This window comes from Megalops cyprinoides, chromosome 3 (assembly GCF_013368585.1).
Source record: "Megalops cyprinoides isolate fMegCyp1 chromosome 3, fMegCyp1.pri, whole genome shotgun sequence".
In the NCBI taxonomy this organism is placed as follows: Eukaryota; Metazoa; Chordata; class Actinopteri; order Elopiformes; family Megalopidae; genus Megalops; species Megalops cyprinoides.
The window spans coordinates 16,239,125-16,259,374 of record NC_050585.1 but is presented as its reverse complement, the minus strand read 5'-3'; the positions used below and the strand labels follow the sequence as shown (position 1 = coordinate 16,259,374).

Genomic DNA, 20,250 nt, shown 5'->3' with positions numbered 1-20,250 from the left:
ATACACCGATATTAATAGCACCCATATGTTACGAAATCTCATAACCCTACAAGGTCTGTGGTGTACACTAGGAGAAGTGGCGAGACAGCTCATCATTCATTCAGCTCAACACCTTCTCCTAATATACTGCTTTCAGGGCCTTTACAATAATCCTCTTAATCTCACATATTTTCGTATATTCGGTTCTCACTTCCTCCTTTCACGTTCTCTCCCTCCTCCCACGGTATCACCTGTGCACCTGGACTCGCATGTTAGTATCGTTAAAGAGAAGGGTGACGCCCGCCGTAACCTGAATACGCCCGGAAGACTTTCCACTCTCGGTGACGCGAATGAAACGACGTACCTGGCTGTGGACAGTTTCGTGTTGTTCTTGAAGGCATCACAGTTGGAGTGTTTTCGATGGAGCATAGGTTTGAAAAACATAAATTGTTTGGCAGGTTTTTATTTTCTTAAACATTTTAGTATTTTTATTTCTTCTGTTTGGGGAGGTTTTTTCAGCACCTGCGACTCACCTGCTGTCGACAACAGCCGCCCAGAATAGACAATAGAACCATAGACTCTTTGGAATTTGCCAGGAGAATACTAGATTTGGCACCGGGGAACCCAGCGTTTTGAAAAGGGGATAAGAAAGAGAACAAAGTACACTTTCTGCTGTTTGTTCGTGCAAGGTCTCCGACATGGACCCTCTGGATTCTGGAATGCGGTACAGCCCGAGAGCCCCGGTATGAAATTTGTCATTCTTATTTTCTTTTTCATGGTCATCGCAGCTGATTCTTCTTTTTTTTTTTTGGTTCTGATGGTGATAACATGAAATGGCGAGCTAAAGGCCTCACCTCGTTCACAGGGTTATTCTGCATGTAGACGAAGCTAATTATTTTATCACCTTATCGCTTGTTGATTTTGAACTGGTAAAGAGTAATTTATGTGGCCCTTTAGACTTTGTTAGCCAGTAGATCTCACTCTCGATTGAGGTTTTGAAAGGATTAATTGTTATCAGATGTCTCAGAAAGTGTTGCTGTGTAGAGGACGGTTTCGTAGTCTTTCAAAGGTTATTGCTTGTGTCAGAGAAATTAGATAAAACCACAAGCTTGCATTTTTTGTTTGCTTTGATTTTACTAGAGTTAGGTTTTGTTTATAAAGGCACACGCTTAAATGATGCATACCATGGATTGGTTCTGAACCAGTACACACACCTAGTACGTTCACCACCTATTAAAAGGGTTCAGAAGATCTTTATAATTTACAAGAAACCAGTTGAGATGAATGTTTTCCTTCTGACTTGTGTTTGCCTGAAACATAACAGCTGTACACTCTCCTCGAGTATATTGTAGATAGCTGTATTTATGTGATGTATTGTGGCATTAACGCTAAGCAGTCAGTTCAGCGGCTGCAAGATGCTGCTCATTGGGCCTCATCCCCAGTGTCACACAAAAGGTTTAAGCCTGGACCCTGTGAAGCATTCACAACCAGGCAGGCCTGACACCTGTTGCTCCTGACAACAAAGCACTGCCACTCACTTCTCAAGTTTCACATAGATCTTTGAAGATGTTCGGGTTCGCTTTGGGTATGAATACATTATTTGAAGAACCTTACAGCTCAATGCAACCAAAACTGTAATCACTAATGTTATGTTAGCTCGGGCTCATGGAAGCGCTTTGGAGCAATTGCAGGTACAGCCAATATGTAGACTTGATAATTCATAGCTGTTGAAAGTGTGGCACCAGATACAACAGCATTGCTTGAGGAAAGGTGCATTCAGGCTAGGGACGGCATATGCAGGCAAGATATATTGTATTCTTTGTGCCATTCCAGCAGCAAAAAAAAGGACATTCTCCATCCGCAGCGCTCTCCATGTTTCCACAATGATGTCTTCATCTTTGACAACATGAGGGTTGTTCTCATGGGGGGATAGAGGGCCTAGCATGTGAAGCAGTGGCATTCTCATCAATGTGTCTTCACTCTAGTGGCCTCTTGAGCCTAGGAGACATCACTCATTCAGAGAGCAGGCCCCTGCCGTGACAGTGTTCAGCGCATCACTCCAGCTCTCCGGGCCATCTAAGCGGCTACCATCATCTTTGAAGTGGCAGAGCCTTCTTCACCAATACATTCCTCACTGAAGCTATGTAAGCCCAGAGGAGTAGTTTTGACTTCCATTCCTTGACAGATTTTGTCAAATGTTAAGATTGAAAAAAGGATGTTATCATCATGAAATGCGGGTTTGGACTGAGGAGTGAAATGAGGTGCACTGATCGCAATCTTGGCTGTTTTGCCGTGGCGTGGCACGCGCTTGTTTTGCGATGCGTGACGAGACGATGGGATTAAGCTCCATTCGGGAGCCACTGCCAATGCCAGCAGTTACTGACAGCCTTGAGCTGGCTCCCTCAGGCAAGCTGTTGCAGGACCTTCCACGCCATTACCTGCTCCACAGCACCCTCTAGAGAGAAGGGCCGGGGGGGAGGGGGGGGGGGGGGGGTGAGAGTGGGAGTCGCTGGCATGATGTCACTCGCGGTTTCATCTCTCACTCAGTTCTCCCTGCCACACGCCTACGTGGGGGAGCCCATACAGAGGCACGGTGGATCCTGTGGAGACCGGAGTGGACCGGACCTATTTACATGGAAAGGAGGAGGGGGCATGGAACCAGGGCAACAACTGAGTGTTTCCGCTTCACACATGAGAAACACATGAGTGTAGATTGCATAGGCCTGCGTTGACAAGCCAACCAAAAGCAGGTCTGGTCTCCAGTGTGAGGCATAGTCTGTGCTCTTCTCAAAGGGCCCCCTCCACGCATTCTGCAATTGAAAGGTACCCTGAGGTCGTGGTGAAATGCAAGGTTTTGGAGGGAGGGACTGGGTTTGAGCAATTTGCCCATGTTTATTTCCACTGCCTGAATTTTCTTAGAAAATGCACAGTTCATTTTTAGCTATTTGTTCATATGCCGATCTTTTACAACGCAAATTCATATAGATGGTGAACCTGAAACGTTTTCAGCATCGATCTCCTTATGAACGTGCCAACAGAATCACACAGGTTGAGAACACAGATAGTATTTGCTGTACGCTAGTTGTAGGTGTAACTAATTGTGATATCCAGTGCTGAAATTACTTGGGATTTCATACCCTCATGCCAGCTTACTGCAGTCAAGTGGAGGTGTGTTCCAGCTGAACTTCTGCTGTCATCAAATCCTACTTTTTAGCGGACAGTGAGAAGAGTCTCAACAATGGTTTATGCCAGCATGTTTCATCCCAGTGTTTTTTTTTTGGCTCTGCTACAGCAACAGACCACCATGAGCCAAGCGTCTCTCCAGGAATTCCAAGAAACCGGTATTCCTTCCTGTGATTTGATGACAATGAGTCATGCGGATAAAAGTGGAAAAAACTGCTCCTATCCGCCTTACTGCCAGACAGTAACTCACCTTTCTGAACAGGGGCAGGGCCTGCTGCAACATAAAATGCCATAATTGCTTTCCCTGCCAAGAGACGTGCAGTGTTTCACTTTAAAGGAGATGCATATAGTTATGTCTAAGACTGAGACTGTACTGTAGTTTGATTAGTAATACCCGGAGCTGTCCCTTCTGTTTTCAGTCTGAAAGAGGGCATGTTTTTTACAGTTAGTTGCTGTTAGAATCACTTTTATCAATAAATAATGATATTTTTTGAAATGTGTAATTCCCCTGATGTGTGTGTGTGCGTGTGTCTGTGTGTGTGTGTTTGTGTGCACGCATGTGTGTGTAATCTGGGGGGAGTTATCTGGCCATGGTTTGCCTTAAGAATGGCACAATCATAAATTATAAATATGTGATTGGATGAAGCTGTACTCTGAAATCGTGTTCTGAGATTGTGATTCTAACCCGATTCTAATACTGACATCTGTCACAGGAGATCAAACTAGCTGCTTTACGAGCAGCATCAGCCTGACAGTTCCACTTGTGCCTCAGAGTAGAACAAAGCAGTTACGAGTTGTTTTCAGCCTTGTGAAAAGGGATTGTTGGTTCTACTGCAAACCGCAAGTGATTACACCCCATTATTCCAGAGAAACCATGCAAGTTCAACTTCAACTGGATCGCACCAGATACTTGTCAGTATGCCAGGTACACTGTGGCTGTCAGTCCACTCCCACAGCCAGATATGAACACAGAACAACACTCATTTCGGTGTTGTGCAATCACTAACAATCCATTAGGTCTTGCAGGCGTGGCTTCACTTAACCAGTCCCTCCTGTCTCTGTGTTCCCTGTTTTCTGCGTGTCATTCTCTCACTCTGTCTGTCTGTCTCTCTCCCATTGTTTTACACTTAAGCAGTGGTGTGTCATGGTTGACAATGGTTTTTGTCAGGGTGACTTGTTGAAGAGTTAAATGTGATCAGTTTGTGAAACTAAATGTTTCTTTGATAGCAAAACCAGCTTCAATGTACTAACACACTGCCCAAAACTCTGAGCACTGACTTGAATCCATTGTTTTCCAGGCAGTAATTGTAGGCAAGACACAAATAAGGTGGCCTGCTTGCACATTAAACTGCTCAATGCTCTGTACTGAACCGTTAAACCGTTACTGTACCGTTAAAATTACTTGTACAGGTCAACGTGGCTAGCAGGGCAAATTCAAATTGTTCATAGCTAGTCTGTCATGAGCAGAAGCATTACCTAACACTGTACCACTGACACTGCCCACTTGCATTTAGAGAACCGGTTGAGCAGCATGGCTCTGTAGCCACAGTCTCTAACACTTGTCACTTCCTCTCACCACTGTCGTTGCTTGTGATCTTCTCCTTGTGTCACTGTCTCACTTGCATGACTTTGACCTGAGTGTGTATATACCAGCCCTGTGGTGGACTTGACTGCTGTGCATACATGTACCTGTGCATACCTTACCTCTGTATCCCCACCCACACACACTCCTTCCATCCATTACTGAAAGTGGCACCACCCTAGAGTCAAGAGGAGTACCGCTGTACCTCTTTTCTACCAGTGTGCTCTACTATGAAATTCAGGAAAAGTCTCGGTTTTGTCTCCACAATTGGACGGTCCTTCTGAATGGAAGTGAACCGTGACATTTCTTGCCCAATATCACTGTGACTGTGACATTACAGGCTTTGTAAATTCATCAGTACATAAAATAAATCAAACCTGGCCTTCGCACTTCTGAGAATCTACACGCCCCAGTGCATAGTGTGTGTTAGAAATGCAGAGGTGGTTGTACCCGCCTCCAAAAAATGTTTCTGCCTGACACAGCTGATGTTCACTTCTCAGGAGACCCATATGAACACAGAAGACTCTTCCGTAGTTGTTATTAGTTATGCATGCCTTACTTATTACTTTTTCTCAATATTATTGGATCCGCAATATGTCATGTCTTTTTTTCTCTATGATCTGTACAAAAAATATCCCCAGCTGAGAACAATAAAGTTGAATCGAATCCCTTAGCAAGGGAACCTGTAACCTGGAACATAACAGTATCTCTGTGTGCTACACAGACAGTGAGGGACCTCCATTTACATGTGAAGTTATCAGTGGCCACCCTATCTGCATGGGGAACTCAGGTAAACTTAGAGCACGTAACCTTGTGTCAGAACACTTTCACATACCAGCAGAGCTGGAATGGGTCTCAGCCTGGCTCATAGAGGTAATGTGAATTCCAGTCCTCCAGTGAATTGGCAAACTGATACTACAGGAAACAAATTCTGGGTAGGACGTACTATAGTCCGCATTTCTCACACATATGTGTGCATGTGAGTCTGGCGTTCCAGGGGCAGCAAAAGGTGCAGGTTATGGAGGCTGCTTATGACTCAGCACGCAAACGTCCCCCTTCCCACCCAACCCACACACACACACACACACACACTCTTTGTGGTTCAGTTTAGGTTGCATCCTAGAAGTTACTGACTTCTGTGGTCTGTCACAGTGAGGGGGAGACTGCCAGGCCTTTAGCTTTGCCTAGCTGCACAATAGTGAAATGAGGAGCCAAATCTGAAAGCAAATCAGTCAGCTTTATCACGGGTGTCAGAATGCGCCAGCAGCATTCACGCTAGCGCGAACTTCGCTCTCTCCTCCCTCCTTCCTGCCGCCAACGGCGGTGAGAACGTTTTTTCCGACTGACAGGAATGGTGTCACTCTGTTGCTCCTCCTCGCAGCCCTCCGGCTCACCGGGACCCGCAGCACTCCCACACCCGTCCTGCGAGCACGTTCCTCTATGTTTTTGCTGGAGGCCTAAGATGTTGTTTTTGCAAGATTCCCGTAGCAGCTTAGCAGGTTTCCAATGCTCCCATTGAAACTGCTAAACATCGTGGTGCGGTTAGCTAAAGCCCTGGTGTGTCCCATAATCACTCTGCACTCTCTCCTGCAGCTGGGTGGACTGTCTGTGGGTCTGGTACATCATCATCAGGCTTAAGACCAGTGCAACCAGCCTTTCACTAAAAGGAAGGAAGTATGTTTTGGGAAATATGTGTGACTAAAATGCACAGAGCTAAAGATTATTCATGATCCCAAGATGGTTCACTTTGCTAATAATACTAATTTTGTATAAAATGTTCAATATTAAGGAAAATGTTGGTATGTGTGTGCCTGTGAGGGTAAATGCATATCAGGCAAGCATGTATCTGTAGGTGTAAGTGTCAGCTTTTTCTAGAATACCGACAGGACATTCCAATGGTGGCGCAAGTGGTTTCATTACCTAGTAATATTCTGCCTGTTTGAAATTCATCACTGCCTCCAGTCAGGTTTACTTGCGTAACTGTTGTATTGCAACTCAGTGTTTTTAATCTCAAATCCGTCACTTATCACATCACAACAACAGCTTATTGCAGTGTAGCTGTAGACAAGTGATACTGGGCACATGATTGATTGATTGATTGATTGATTGAATTCTGATGAACTTAAAAATAGTATTCCCGCAAGGTGGACACACTGCATCAAAAACAAATTGAGTATAACATAATAAAGTCTCAAGATTTATTTCCATTGTGGTCCTCAGGTTGGCAGGCAGAACAGGTTTACACGTGTACACACAAAGAAAATTACAAATAAAACGGTAATACAGAAAACTGTATTAAAAGAAAAGAAAAAAACGGTAATACAGAAAACTGTGAGGTAAAATGTATCTAATCCTGTATTACTTAATTCATTAACGTGCAACCAAGATTACCTGTGGCTGCCAGGTAGCGGTAAGGTAAAGCATGGGTCTGAATAACCCATAAAAATAAACACTACACATGCACTATGCATGCAACAGGGCATTACACAGTAAGCCACTATGCACGGTTCTTGTTTGTAACTCCAGCTCAATGTATCCATATTGGGCGAAACTTGCAGAGGTGGCCAGAGTCACTCCAGTTCCAGTTGACTTTGAATACTTTTGGCAGTGTGTAAATGAAGTTGGTAACTAACTAACAGGAGTGAAGGTAGAGGGGATGCTGCTGTTTTTGTCGGTCCAGTTTGGTTGTTCACAGTGCGTACGATATGTGATGGAATACATAATCTGTTTTTATATCAAGGCATGTTTGATGGTCAAATTTAACTTGACATGTTTTCCTTAATTACTGGGTTGTTGTTTTATTTGTCTAATTGCAGGTCACAGAACAGTGCTTGAACATGAGAAAGCCAGTTGAAATGTTAGTTTCATATTTGAAATGTACAGAAGAACAGTGAAATTTGCAATGAAAAATAACAGATCCTCAAACAGCTGTATTTCTGTAGCATAGGGTGATCTGTCACTGAAATTTTGACGGTCATGGGACTCCCAGCCAATAGTCTGTGTAGTACATGAATGATTAGGTAGAATAAACAACTTGTTTCCTCTTACTTGCTTCCCAAACCATCCTTGGTGAGCATTTCTTTGTTTATTGGAATTTGACCTTTAAATGTGCCAATACACCTAGGCTTATTCATTCCTGCGTCTCACGGAAAATAATGACTTACAGCCATTTCCCTATTCCTTTATGTCATACAGGGATGTACACCCCACGGTCCAAACCTGTTCTCCATGACTCTGAACTTGGACCCAGCTACAAGGGCCATGAATTAATTTCCATTTGTCCAGTGTTCGCTCATTAATAAAGGGGTGTCTGTCACCCCCCCCCACACACACACACACACACACACACACAAAGTGACACAAGTCAATTCAACATCCTCAACTCTGTGGTCTCAACTGCCCCTCAGTGTCTGCAGACGGGACAGTACTCAGTCTTTGGTTGTGTGTTTTAACCATCCCGTCTGGCCTGCAGGACCCCGAATGGGACACTTCCATCCAGTTCCTGCCTGCCTCCAACTCCAAGAAGCTGGAGAAGAAGAGGGTGGGGAAAGTTGGCATTGCCATCATCGTGGTGATCGTAGCTGCTGTCATCGCGCTCATCATAGGACTAGTGGTCTGGCATTTCCAATGTGAGTGTACCTCAGTCCCTCCTTCGCCTCCTCATCTCTCACTTTCTCCCACATCCTTTCTCCCTCTCTGTTCCCCTCTCTCTCATTCTCCTTCTTTCTCTCTCATCCTCTCTTTCCCTAGCTCTCTCTCTCTCGTCATCCTCCTCTTGGAGAGTACCCCCTGCTTGCTTTCAGGGTGCTGGAGAACTGGTTACCTTAGTGTGTGCTTTGTGTCTTTCCCTGTGGTCTCGTGAACATGCAGATCGCAGGGCCCAGAAGGTCCAGAAGATATACAGCGGCTCCATGAGGATCACTAACCAGATGTTCCAGGAGGACTATGAGAACCCCAACAGCACAGCCTTCAGAAACCTGGCGTTCCAGGTGGAGAAGCAGGTGAGAAAACCCTGAGCATGCTGATCCATTATAAAACAAACATCATTCTTCATATATAAATATCAAAAGCATTTTAGATAAATAACATTGGTAACAGAGGAGGCAGAAGCCTTATCTTTATTTATTATCTACGCTTTGTTTGTTGTGGACTGTTGTATATGATTAACAAAGATACCCTTTTCAACAGAGATCTCTAATAAGCAGCCAATTTCCTTTTGTCATGATTGCAAATAAAGTGGTTGTTCTGCCTTGGTGTACACCACATTAAATTTCAGTATATTACTTTTCAGTTATGTTATTTTTCAGATATTTCTGTTATGATGGTCAAAAAAAAGTCATTTCTTTTTCAGAGGTGGCATGTTCTAGGTTCAGAGCACTCTAAATAAACACTGCCACTAAACCAATTCAGTGCCTGTGATAGAATGCTAAGGAAGCGCTAGCCTCGGAGCTGGCCCCCCAGAGTTTTCCACAGAGCCCCTCAGACAGAGGAGCTCCCCCTTGAGTAGTGGATGAGAAACTAATAATGCCTGGCACAACCCCTACACACTTTAAAACTCTATGGCAGTTCTGCAGATTAAAGATAGTGTTTCTCCTCACATCGGCATCACTTGTGTCTTACCCATTCATATAGCCCATCCATATAGTTGTTCATTCAGATGGCCTCCCTTGTCTTACAGCTGAAGAGCATCTATTCCAAAACAGCACCACTGTCCAAATATTACAAGGGGTCCACAGTGCAAGCCTTGAGGTATTCTTTTTGTTTTTGGGGGGTCTTATTATTTCATATTGTCAATAGATTTCCATTTTCTACTTCTCAATAAAACTGCATGTTTGTTTGTAATTGTTCACCTGTTGGATAACCCTTTCATCATAATGATGTCTATGGCAGCAACTAAAAAATTAAAACAAACACAGCTCTTCATGATTCCTATACAGGCCCAAGTTATCTGTCTTTTTTTTCACTTGAATCCTAAACACCTGAAGTATCTGCATTTTGACATTTATGTTTATCCCACACCCCTCCCTCCTTTGATCTCTCCCTCCTGACCTTTCTGCCCGTCTGTCTGCTCCAGTGAAGGTGGCGACGCAAATGAACACTCGGTGACCGCCTATTACCTGTCAGAGTTCAACGTGCCGAATGAGCAGGCGGAGGCCGTGGACAAGGCCATGACGTCCCGCTTCCAGGTGTCCGAATCTCGGGGGGGGCGCATGGGTCGCAGACCTGTGAACACCCTGCAATTCGAGGACATTGTGTCAGGAGGTGAGGAACAGTCCTGCTACAGGGCCAGGCAGCGTCCAATCAGAGTCCACCCTGGCTGTTTTCGTTTGCCATAGCAACCACTCTCTTACAAGGTGTCCATCTAGTTGTAAAATGGACATGGATGGCATGCATCAAACTACTGTGTGTTGGAAAACAGTACACTGTAACTGTATCACAGTAAGTGTAGCAACAACATTCATTACAAAATCTATTGACTCTACAGTACCTGTTGGTCATAGAGTGGTTTACGCTAAAAACAAAAACAAAGCCAATCTCACTACAGTACAACAGAGGTTCTTTGTGTTGCCCTAAACCCCACTACAGCAGGTACAAAAGATTTATGATCATTATGATCATTATTTATGATCACTTTTTCATGAATGTTGCCTCCACAGTCACGTGCTGTTGCCCTCTGTGTCCATTTTACACTTCAATAACTAAAATTAGTGTCATGGATACCCTTAAAAATGCCTTCTTCATAACCCATGGCAGCAGTAGTCGATTTCTTTATATCTTGAGTCTAAAAGAATATATGCATCTTCCAGTGCTTAACCATCTGGTGAAAGGTGCAGACTTGGATAAAGGAGTGTATGCAGTCTCTGTGTGTGATGGCAGTCATCCCCCCCACCCCCCACCCCCCCAATATGTGCTGATGTTCTGTCATTCCTTTACAGCTGTGGATGCCCGCATGGTCAGGACCACCTTGAAAAGTAAGACATGTCTGCAGCAGTCTGTACCTTCCTGCGTCTTCTGTGTCATCTGCCCATGGGAACTCTCTACAGTACATTAATCGACCCCCCCCCCCCCACCCCCTCCCCAGACCGGCAGAGGTACTCCTACCACACCCACAAAGACCGGACGGACATCCTGGAGTCGCCTGGCTTCCCGGACAACCCGTACCCCCCAAACCTCTATGTCGAGTGGGAGCTGCGGGCGGACGTGGGCAACAGGATCAAGCTGGAGTTCGTCAACTTCAACCTGGAGAACGACTGCGGGAAGGACTTCATGAAGGTGTACGACTCGCTGGTCGCCATCGAGCAGCGCGTCATGGCAGAGTGAGTTTCACCTGGCTCCTCTGAGGGTGTGCTGGTGAGCTGTGGCATACGGGCTGGAAGGTGGATGAAACACTTAATCTTTTGCAGAGACTAACTGCATTACATTACTTTATTAGCAAGTGAAACACAGGGTCTCCATTTTGATATGAACTTGATATGAACTTTGATATAGAACTCCTATGGCCATCTGTCACTAAAGCACCAACTCCAGATGTTGTTGTTCATTGTTGTTGCCCACTGGTTAAAATTTGATAATTCTTTATCTGTATTAATGCTCTGTTACCCTAAGAAGTTTTTACTGAAGCACTCAACAGAGCCCATTCTCTGAACAAATGGAGGTTGCTCTCATTGGCTGACTGGTGTATCTCTGCATGAGCAGGAAGTGTGGCTACTATGCTCCCAACGAGCCACTGACCTTCATCTCCTCCGGGAACGTCATGCTGGTCACGCTGGTCACCAACGAGGAGAAGAACTTCCCTGGCTTCAGGGCCCAGTTCAGCCAGGTCCCTCGGGAGAATATAGGTACAGACCGGCATGAGACTGTAGCTAGCCAATGCAGTGTGGTGGAGACCCCCTCCCCCACCCAACTTTTAACTGACCCAAGAACTGTTCCTCACAGTGTGTGGCGGTAAGCTAACGGGACTCAAGGGAACCTTCACATCACCCAACTATCCTTCCTACTACCCTCCCCTCATGAAGTGTTCCTGGGACATCAAGGTGAGGAGTACATGTGATTTCCCACCACACAACGCAGCTTGTTTGTTGTGTGAAGAATCTGAACACAGTCAGCTGGCTTTCACGCACATGTGGAAAATTTCAGTGTTTTTCTCCTCACTGTAAAGTCGTGAATAATGTTGCTATTTAAGGTACACTCTGGCATGATAATGAAGATAATCATGATGATAGTGATGGTGATGTGGACGATGACGACAATGGCAGTGACACTCTCTCTGTTCTCTTGCAGGTCCCAGAGGGGAAGTATGTCAAGGTACAGTTCAACAAGTTCTTAATGACGGAGCCAGGACAGGGCAACAAGCAATGTCTCAAGGACTCCCTGGAGATCAACAAAACCAAGTCAGTTGAGTTTTGGTGCTGTTTGATTTTAAACCATTTTGTCCCTTTTTGTTATGGTTGATGTTAACAGTAGTACTATAGGCAGATTTGGTATTAATGAAATTCTACAAAATTCTAAATAGTGATTGTCTGCAGCTGCATATCTGCAAGCGTATAAGTGTGACTAGGAGAAAGATTCACAATTCTCCTGTCTCCTCTGGGTTTCAGGCTGTGTGGATCAAAGCTCCAAAACACTGTGATCCCTAGCACTAGCAACACCATGATACTGATGTTCATCTCTGACCAGTCTTATGTGGACCGGGGCTTCAGTGCCACATACGAGGCCTTTGACCCCTCAGACCGTAAGTCAAGAGCCCATCGAGACAGTCCTGGCACATCCTGTCGGTAGCTGCCACAAAGCAATGCCTTTTTTCATAAATACAGTATCCTACCTATTGTGTGTAAGATGATCCCATGCTTCTACAACACTCTCCTCTCTGTGGTACAACCCCCTCTGTCACACACCCATAGCTTTACACACCTCCTCCTATGATACACCTTCCCTGACACACTGTCCCCCAACAGCCTGTCCAGCCAAGTTTAAGTGTGCCAACAACATCTGCATTAACCTCAGCCTGAAGTGTGACGGCTGGAATGACTGTGGAGACAACAGTGATGAGAAGAACTGCCGTAAGTACAGACTCCTCAGGCACAACACACACACGCAAGACACACACACACACACACACACACATGCACATACATGCAAACACATGCATGCGCCTACAAGAACACTCTATCCACACACATACTGTCACACAGGCTTACATACCATGACATATAGACACACACAGACCTGAAAAGGATATATACAGGTATGTATGCACAGTCTATAAACACAAAAATACACAACTCTTGTACATATACAACTGCACACTCACATGTACCTGTATATATGAAATGTGTAATGGAATAATGCTCCAGTAGTTACCATGGTTCTGGGAAATGACATATGCTGGTGGGAACTGTCTGACCAGAGGTTGTTTTTCTTTGCAGAGTGTGAGGATTCTCAGATCACCTGTAAGAACTCTCTATGCAAGCCCAAGTTCTGGCAGTGTGACGGTGTCAATGACTGCGGAGACAACACGGATGAAGATAACTGTGGTAAGGTCCACTGCAGAGACACATCACCCAGCAATGGTACAGTCACAGTGATGGCATCCGTAGCAATGATAATATCTGTGCTGGTGATAAGATGTTCTTCCTCATAGTTTAAAGGGAGTTTTTTTTTCTGCAAAGATGCCAGTGCTTGACTGTCATTATTGTAATCTAATCTCAGAAAGTCATGTGTATGCTTGTGTATGTTCAAACCTCTGCACTCAGTTGCTTAATTACTACTAAATCATGGATTCTAATGAAATAATTGGACCAATTAAGTCAGAAACACTGGTGAAAAGTAAAATAGATACAGTCCTCAGAAGTGGAATTACCTCCAACGTATATGTACATTTAATTGGGGTTGAACATTTAAAAAAGAAATAAGCATTTTGAGATTAAATACAGGATAAGTGTTCTTGGTTGGATAAAACACAAAAAAAAGTTGCCTTTTATAAATTGTTAAGCAATTGAGATCAGACAATTACCAGGGGTTTATGTTTACCAGACGGCCGTTAAGTGGACCATTAACATGGGTGCACGATACACGCCTCAGTTTCGCCCCGTTCCCCTCCTGCAGGGGGCTGTAAATCTGACGAGTTCACCTGCCGGAACGAGCGCTGCATCTCGGCGAAGAAGGCCTGCGATGGCACTGACGACTGCGGCGATGGCACCGACGAACTGGGCTGCACAAGAAGTGAGAGTCATCTCCGTGAACCGGGGTTTGCTCAGCCCCGGTCCCATAGACCCGCAGCACAGGTGTTCTGTATTACAGTCAGATATTCAGGTGCTTTATTCTTTCTGTCCTCCTCACCTCCTTACCTAGGAGGTCCCAGTGTTGTCTGAATTGCTGTGCTAGCTATTCTGCTTTAGACCACCTCCTGTGGAGAGTGTTAATGACGAGCCAGCAAATCAGAATACTGGTGGAGACAGAATTTTAAATGTGAAGCACCATGTAGCTGAATATCTGGTCAGTGTGTAGAATATCTGTGGACCCGCTGTCCACAGGCCTTAATTTCAGCCAGGCGTTTAACCAACTTCAGTCATAGCCGTGATTGGATTCTTTCCCCAGTTATGGTGGTTTAGAGAAGTGAAATCCTGCCTGATATCAAACCTCTGGGACTGGAGTTGAGTGGCACCATCGTGATTGAGAAGCTACTTCTGGCAAGGCTCCTGAGCCGAGGACAGCAAGGGCAGTGAGCTGCATTGTGTGGCTGAATGGTCTCTCCCCTCTTTGCAGACTCAGTCCTCCCGTGCACAGAGTACACCTACAAGTGCAAGGACAACAAGTGCATCAGCAAGCAGAACCCGATGTGCGACGGCGCGAAGGACTGTGAAGACGGCTCGGACGAGGCTAACTGCGGTAAGCCTGCCCCCAGCGCTGTCCCCCAAATACAGCAGCAGACAGACCCAACAGAGTAGCTCTGGACTAGTGTTTATTGTGTGTGTTTGTGTATTTCTCTGTATGCATGTTGTTGTTTATATAATCATGTGTATGTATGTGGTTTGTCTGTTTATGTGTGTGTGTGTGTGTGTGTGTGTGTGTGTTTGTTCTTTCCCCCATGCAGAGTGTGGCACGCTGGAATTTGTGCCCCGCAAGTCTCGCATTGTGGGCGGGGACGCCGCCCTGGAGGGGGAGTGGCCATGGCAGGTCAGCCTCCACGTCAAGGGAATGGGTCACGTGTGCGGTGCCTCCGTCATCAACAACCGCTGGCTCGTCACCGCTGCTCACTGCGTGCAGGACAACGACAAGGTCAAGTAAGTTTGAACAAGCCCCGTCCAGCCCTGGCTACCTCACTGTCCATCCATTTACACCATGACCACCTGCCTAATCCTCACAATCACTGAATCATTATCTGATCAATCAGTTATCAATCACTTTTATTTAGTCCAAAAAAACACCAAGCAGGAAAGGGACCAATATAAGCAATACATATTCCTTAATAATAACATCAAATATCAATAGCAACCTATGAAACAACTGTTGCAAATTACAGGGTTAAAAGCTTTTCTAAACTGTTGACCTTGCATTGTTAAACTAAGGTTAGTTTGATTTGAGTAGTCCGGTGTAGATGGATGAAAGTTGACTCTGTGTGTGTGCGCATGTGTGTGAACAGGTATTCTCAGCCACAAACCTGGGAGGCCTACCTGGGACTGCACGTTCAGCAGAAGCCCAGCCAGAATACGCTCCAGAGGAACCTGAAGCAGATCATCCCCCACCCGTACTACAACACCTACACCTTCGACAACGACATCGCCCTAATGGAGCTGGACACCCCTGTGCCCCTCAGCCAGTACATCTGGCCAATCTGCCTGCCCCCTTCCACCTACGACTTCCCTGCAGGAGAGTCCGTTTGGATCACAGGCTGGGGTGCCACCCGAGAGGGCGGTGAGTGCGTGTGTGTGTGTGCGTGCGTGCTTGTGTGCATGTCATCAACATCAATCATCAACAGCCAAACAGCCAATGAATGAAATGCTTATACCTTTATATTAACTTTTTAACAAATGTCTGTGTGTCTGCGTGCACATTTGTAATGACTGTGTAGGAATGGACCTGTGGTTAAGCATGTGAGCAGTACTGTGTGTCTGTAACGACTGTGTTTTCTCTCACAGGCTCTGGTGCGACCGTGCTTCAGAAGGCCGAGGTTCGCATCATTAACAGCACGGTGTGTAACCAGCTGATGGGCGGGCAGATCACCTCACGCATGCTGTGCGCTGGCGTGCTGAAAGGGGGCGTGGACGCTTGCCAGGTAACTTCACCTTCTTCTGAGGTCAAAGGTGACATCAGTGGGGCAAAAAAAACCATCCTCATCCACATCCATATGCACACATGCATACACATGCACCCTTTTTTACGCTCACTCTCTCTCTCTGTCTCTCTCCACCAGGGGGACTCCGGGGGGCCGCTGTCTTATAAGGACTCTAACAACCGGCAGTACCTGGCTGGGGTGGTGAGCTGGGGGGACGGCTGCGCCCGCAGGAACAAGCCCGGCATCTACACGCGGGTCACCGAATTCCGCGCCTGGATCAAGGAGAAGACAGGGGTTTAGGAGGGGGAGGAGGGTCTGAGAGTGGGGCTCACAAAGGGGGTGGGGGGGAGCGCTGATCGGGATGGAGGCTGCAAAGGGAACTGTTTCTGAAGAGCACTCCACATTGGGACCCCCAGTGGCCGGAGGCTGATGGACCTACAGGTGTTCAACTGTCGCACCCACTTTGGGCATCACTCAAATAATGCGGCTGATGCACGTTAAGCCCACACAGAGCACTGCTCCAATGGCCTCATTCTGAGAAGAGTGCAATGGGAGATCACTGTTGCCACCCCCCCCCCCCCATCATTCCTCCAAACATTAAGCCAGCCACACCCAATACCCACCGTCTGGACCACAGACTCTCTGAAAACTTTTTTTTTTTTTTTTACTATTTTAATACTTCTCTTTATGTACTTATTTGGGGGGCAGAGCAGCTATTGTTATACGTTTTTAAAGTTTGTAAATACATATACAGTCTTTTCTTGAGTGCTGTAATGAATGTTGTAAATAAGATAGCAGTTGGGTGATACAGCTGTATTTAACTCTGGGAGTATTTCTGCAGTGTTTGGCTGGTCACACTGGGATGTCGCAGCCTCTGCAATTGCAAGGTGTACTACTGATGCAGCAACCGTCCTTATACCAACGCACAGCTACTTAGTAATCTTGGGCTGCATTCAGACGGTGCACCAGGAAACCTTTAAAAGAGTGGTGGGAGGTCTAGCTCAGATTTTGAACATGCAAGGTATCCACTCAGAACTGCACCTTCCATCAGACAAAATGAGCAAAATGTTTGCAGCACTCTGACCATTGAATAAACCCCCAAGTCTTAGAGAGAATCCCACCCAGCCATGCTCTTTGTTTGCTTTATGTCTTCTTTTTATGTAGTCAGTGAATATGGTGAGTCAGTGAATATAACGATTTTGCTGCTCTGAGCACTTGGTTGGGATTGGGGTCGGGAGGGTCAAATAACTGCCTCTTAAAATGTGACCACTTTGGCTTTGGACTACTTAGGGTTACTTTTAATGTTGTTTTCATATGTAATATTCATATGTTTTTATGATTGCTTTTGAATATTTTAAGAAAAGTGATGTCAGTGATGTGTTGTATTTGTTTTGCACCAGCACACTGTGGTTTAGCAGTTACCACAATTCCTTGTACAGGGTATGCGGATAAAGGGAGAGAATGTTGAATGTAACAGGTGCCGAGACTTCAAACTCAGGCAGTTGCAGCTTGCTTTCTGTCTCAGGTGTGTCAGACTCCACTCCTGCAGGGGCATGTGTGAGCATATCTTTATTTTTGCTGCAACTTTTGTTCATTATTATTTAATTAATCTAATTGTCTCTATGATTTTTCCATGTTTGTAAAGGAGAAATTAAAATATGAGAGAAGATTGTACTTGCCCCATGTCTATGTTTTACTGCTGAGCCTTCTGAGAGGTGCATGGGTATTAATGTATTTGGCTTGTTATCTTACTGGACATGTTAAGCTTAGCAAAGGTGCTTCTGCAGAGCAATGTACAGTTGTTACTCTTTTTTACATATACTGTATATACTTGGATATTTACCAGATATGGGTTAAGTACCTTGCCCAAGGGTACAACAGTGGTGTCCCCCCAGGGAATCAAACCTGCAAACTGAAAATTTCAGGTTACAAACCCTTTTTGTTACTGCTGTAGTACACTGCTGCCACATTCCCTGCAGCAATAGATCTTGACACTCCTGCTCTACATTGATCTGTACCACTCAATGGGTTGGGTCTGTTCATCTCAGAATCCTTAGATATGAGTTGCCAGAGTGTTCAGAGAGCTTATGTGTGCATGTGCATGCACAGTGCATGTTCCCCCAAGCAATGATAGCAGAAAGCTGGATTTCTGTGTAAGTGCAGTATTTGAAGGTCTGATGATGCAGGAAGTCAATGCAAGTGTCTTTTTATACTGTCTGTTATTGCCATGACTGCCTTCATTGTTGAATGACCTCCAGAGCTGTGCTGACACAAACTGGTTCATCTCTGGTATTGAGACAGAACCGGTTGAATCAGGAAACTCTTATGTGTGATGACAATTTCAAGTGTTTTTAATGTTTATGAATCCCAAATGAATTGATGTATTACTCGTGTTTTACATTTTACTTTAAAAAAACCTTACTCCACATTCAGTACTCCATATCCGTCATATATGTTTTTGTTTACTCTTTCATTCCATTGAGGTGTATGTCTTTTCACAGTGAATTTTTCTTTAATGATATCATATTATGAGAATCTTTTTATTAGGCTATTATTATGTCATGATTAGTTACACTGCATGTTGGTATTTGTAGCTTTGAAGCTGATCAATAGTTTAGACAATTAACCTGTATCCACATTTGTTAATGTATGTATTTTATTGTTTTTTGTTCTTATCCTGTGAAGTGTGTAAATCAGATCTAGTTGAAAGTTGCACCATTGTGAGTAGTGTGTGTTTTGGGTGAAGGATAAAAGTTGGTGTTTTTCATCTCTTAACCTGAATTCTCATGATAAACTTTGTGAATGTGTGTGTGCATTCCTTTTGTCATTCCATTCACCCTGTACGTTTTGTCAAAATGTGTGTGTGTGTGTGTGTGTGTGTGTGTGTGTGTGTGTGTGTAAGTGAGAGAGAGAGATAGATATGTGTGTGTGTCTGTGTGTATGTGTACTGTATATAGTAGCAGTAGCTCTACTTCCTGCTCTGTAAGAGTAGAGTTGGCATTCCCACAATGTGCCTTATTTCAGAGGAGTCTTGCAGTTGGGCCTCGCCCTGCTTCCTGTTGGACCCTCTGTCACTGTTGTGTTCTAATGCTGAATAAAGAGATCTTTGTGAAATGTTTTATGTCTCTCTTTTTTTCTCTTCTTTGCAACAGTTATGACTGTTATCTTCATGAAACTTTTTCAACTTTGGCTAAAATGCTAACTCATCACATGGAAGTAGATATTTTTAGATGGAAAACCTGTTTTTGTGATGGACATTGCACTGTACACCTGTCTTCACATTTACCTGCTTCAGGAACGCCTCTCACAGTGGTCAGGGTTGTGAAATTCAAGAAGATGAGGTGGTACTCCTTACAGTACAGAGGAAGAGGTGGGCATAAGAGAAAGTGTAATATAACCTGGAACTGATCGTAGTTAAGATGGAGCTGTATGGCTGCTGTCTCCTTTTTTTGACATATCACCGGTACAGTACAGAATATTTATTCACCCTTTTCAGACTCGCATATAGAGCACTCGTATCACATTATTATTTTTGTAATACCACCTCTCAGACTGGGTTTCATTGCTTTTTTCGTAACTGTCTGTATTTAATGCTTTAATAATGGTTCTAAAAAGTGTCCACCGATTTTTGCAGTCTTCTTAGGAAATTGTTATTTTCGTGGAGATTTATAGCTTTTGCATTTGAATTGTGGTGCAGTCAAGAGTAAAATGTATGTTTTTTTTTTTTTTTTTCATTATATAGACCGCGTGTAGGCTACCTGACTGCTCAAAGCGAGGACTCAAGGGAAGTGGGAGGGTGTGTAACCTGATCCACGAAAGACATGCGAGAAACGTTTTGATAATCAAATTCAAAGCATCCTTGAATTTTCCTAGGAATGTGACGTAAAAATGTCCCCAGTATTGCCAAACAACATACAATCCGAATACACTGCTATAGAACTAGTCTGTTCAATTTTTCAGACCATTGAAATCATCTGATATGCAATGATGGGAATACTACTATGGGGATACCCCATTCTCCTTTATGTTTAATATGTTTATTAAAAAAAAAACTAATGTAGCGGTTGTAAATATGCACAAACATCGTTAAAATAAAAAGTATAACCCCGTATGACTTTTTGTTCGGAGTGACTGCTAATGGGATGAAAGACTATAATTTGACACCAGTTAAAATGAACGAAACCAATTATTTGATATACATACCATGTTTTCGTCGGTATAAAATCATACT

At 44.5% G+C, this 20,250-nt stretch overlaps 1 protein-coding gene across 1 annotated transcript; it reads left to right on the top strand.

The window, feature by feature from the left end:
• Positions 1-299: 299 nt before the first annotated feature.
• Positions 300-18,461, top strand: st14b (ST14 transmembrane serine protease matriptase b). The gene is made up of 19 exons (XM_036524790.1): positions 300-722; positions 8,217-8,373; positions 8,615-8,745; positions 9,423-9,493; positions 9,819-10,006; positions 10,681-10,716; positions 10,827-11,061; positions 11,441-11,583; positions 11,681-11,778; positions 12,026-12,135; positions 12,343-12,476; positions 12,700-12,804; positions 13,171-13,278; positions 13,850-13,966; positions 14,510-14,632; positions 14,838-15,027; positions 15,387-15,658; positions 15,883-16,019; positions 16,158-18,461. The coding sequence occupies exons 1-19, from the start codon at positions 678-680 to the stop codon at positions 16,317-16,319; spliced, it is 2,562 nt and encodes an 853-aa protein (XP_036380683.1). The 5' UTR covers positions 300-677; the 3' UTR covers positions 16,320-18,461.
• Positions 18,462-20,250: the final 1,789 nt, after the last annotated feature.

Coding starts and splice junctions, on each gene's coding strand:
- st14b (XM_036524790.1), top strand. CDS start 678: ATGGACCCTCTGGATTCTGGAATGCGGTACAGCCCGAGAGCCCCG. Junction 11,062..11,440: donor GAGCAGCGCGTCATGGCAGA/GTGAGTTTCACC, acceptor CTGCATGAGCAG/GAAGTGTGGCTACTATGCTC. Junction 11,584..11,680: donor GGTCCCTCGGGAGAATATAG/GTACAGACCGGC, acceptor TGTTCCTCACAG/TGTGTGGCGGTAAGCTAACG.